At 48.7% G+C, this 1,629-nt stretch overlaps 1 protein-coding gene across 1 annotated transcript in view; it reads right to left on the bottom strand.

The window, feature by feature from the left end:
- The window catches only part of LOC116519256 (BCL2/adenovirus E1B 19 kDa protein-interacting protein 2-like), a 4,482-nt gene extending 3,444 nt beyond the window's left edge, over positions 1-1,038 (bottom strand). Inside the window, exon 1 of the mRNA XM_032233088.1 lies at positions 993-1,038. Coding sequence (XP_032088979.1) covers positions 993-1,038 — 46 coding nt within the window. The remainder of the gene's footprint in view (positions 1-992) is intronic.
- Positions 1,039-1,629: the final 591 nt, after the last annotated feature.

Here is a 1,629-nt window from a genome sequence, read left to right as displayed (position 1 = left end):
GAGGAAAGGAGGAAAAAAGGAAAGGAGGAAAAATAAGGAAAGGAGGAAAGGAAGGAAAAGGAAGGGAGGAAGGAAGGAAAAGGAAGGGAGGAAGGGAGGAAAAAGAAGGGAGGAACAAAGGAAGGGAGGAAAAGGAAGGAAGGACAGAAGGAAAAGGAAGGAAGGAAGGAAAAGGAAGAAAGGGGAAGGAAGAAAAGGAAGGAAGGAAAAGAAGGGAGGAAAAAGAAGGAAGGGAGAAAGGAAGCGAGGAAAAGGAAGGGAGGAAAGAAGGAAAAGAAAGGGAGGAAGAGAGGAAAAAGGAAAGGAGGAAAAATAAGGAAGGAGGAAAGGAAGGAAGAAAGGAAGGAAGGAAAAGGAAGGGAGGGAAGGAGGAAGAGAAAAAGAAAAGGAGAGAAGGAGGAGGAGGAGGGAAGCACCGACCAGAAGTGGGCAATTATGGCAACTTTATGACTTGCTGGCATTTTTGGAGTTGAAGTCCACTGGTCCTGAAGTTGGCACAGTTTCCCACGCCTGGCATAGGACAATACCAAATTAAGTGGAGCAAAGTCCTAAAGGCCATTCCTGGTGATGCAAACAGCACCATTTCTAGCTTCGTATTGCAAGCAGGTATAAAGTAGAAATGGGGCACGTGCTGATTAATTTACCAAAGCAACCTATAACTGAGTTAGTTGGAATGAAATGTTGGAGGAGGGGCATGGGACTCTGTGGCTTCCGCCGTCCTGATGGAATGGGAGGAACTCAGGGGGTGAAATCCAGCAGGTTCTGGAGAACCGGTAGGGGAAATTTTGAGTAGTGCGGAGAACCGGCAAATGCCAACTCTGGCTGGCCCCAAAGTGAGGAGGGAATGGAGATTTTGCAGTACCCTTTCCCCCTGCCATGCCCACAAGTCACACCATGCCCAAGCCATGCCCAGAGAACCGATGGTAAAAAAAATTTTTTTGCATTTCACCACTGGAGGAAATCTCCCTGCACCCACACATAGCTGGCCCTACCATTGAGGGTATGAGGGTAGCCTTCATATCGCAGCCCATCCTTCATTGTCGTGCAGCGTGCTTATCGTTCTGCAGAGCTTGATTGCCCATTATTATTCATGGCTGCATTTGCAATGTGTGCTCAGGCAGGAGGGCATTTCATCATGGCATATTTATGGATGGCCCCCCAGGAGGTCAAATATTGCCCAACCAGCTGCCTGGGAGACTCTCAGTGGGCTCAAACCTGAATCTCCTCTGCCTGAATCCAGCCTCTGAATTCATACCCCCACGAGGACTATGTGCTTTACTTCCCTTTAGATTTTAACCCGTGCCAACTGCGGGTGTGTTGCACACCGCAACTTCTGAGTTTTCCCTTCAGAACTCAAGTTGCAATGAGTAACACGGAGACCTCTTTCTCTTGGAGGAGCCAATTGGCCATTCCATCATCGAACCACGGAATGATGCCCATTATTCCAGACCTACGTTCGTTTTGGGGATAGGTGGGTAGAGAGGGAGAGGGGCGGGGAAGCAGAAGCAGAACCATGGGTTGCAGACACGGATCTCCTGGAAGTTGGCACTCCTTCTCGGTGCAATTGCCAAGATCAATAGCAGGGTTTGACTTTCAGGACAATGGACAATGGGAAGCAATGTTTGGAGA

This window comes from Thamnophis elegans, chromosome 16 (genome assembly GCF_009769535.1).
Source record: "Thamnophis elegans isolate rThaEle1 chromosome 16, rThaEle1.pri, whole genome shotgun sequence".
Taxonomy (NCBI): domain Eukaryota; kingdom Metazoa; phylum Chordata; class Lepidosauria; order Squamata; family Colubridae; genus Thamnophis; species Thamnophis elegans.
The sequence above is the reverse complement of the archived record's forward strand: the minus strand, read 5'-3'. Positions and strand labels throughout refer to the sequence as shown.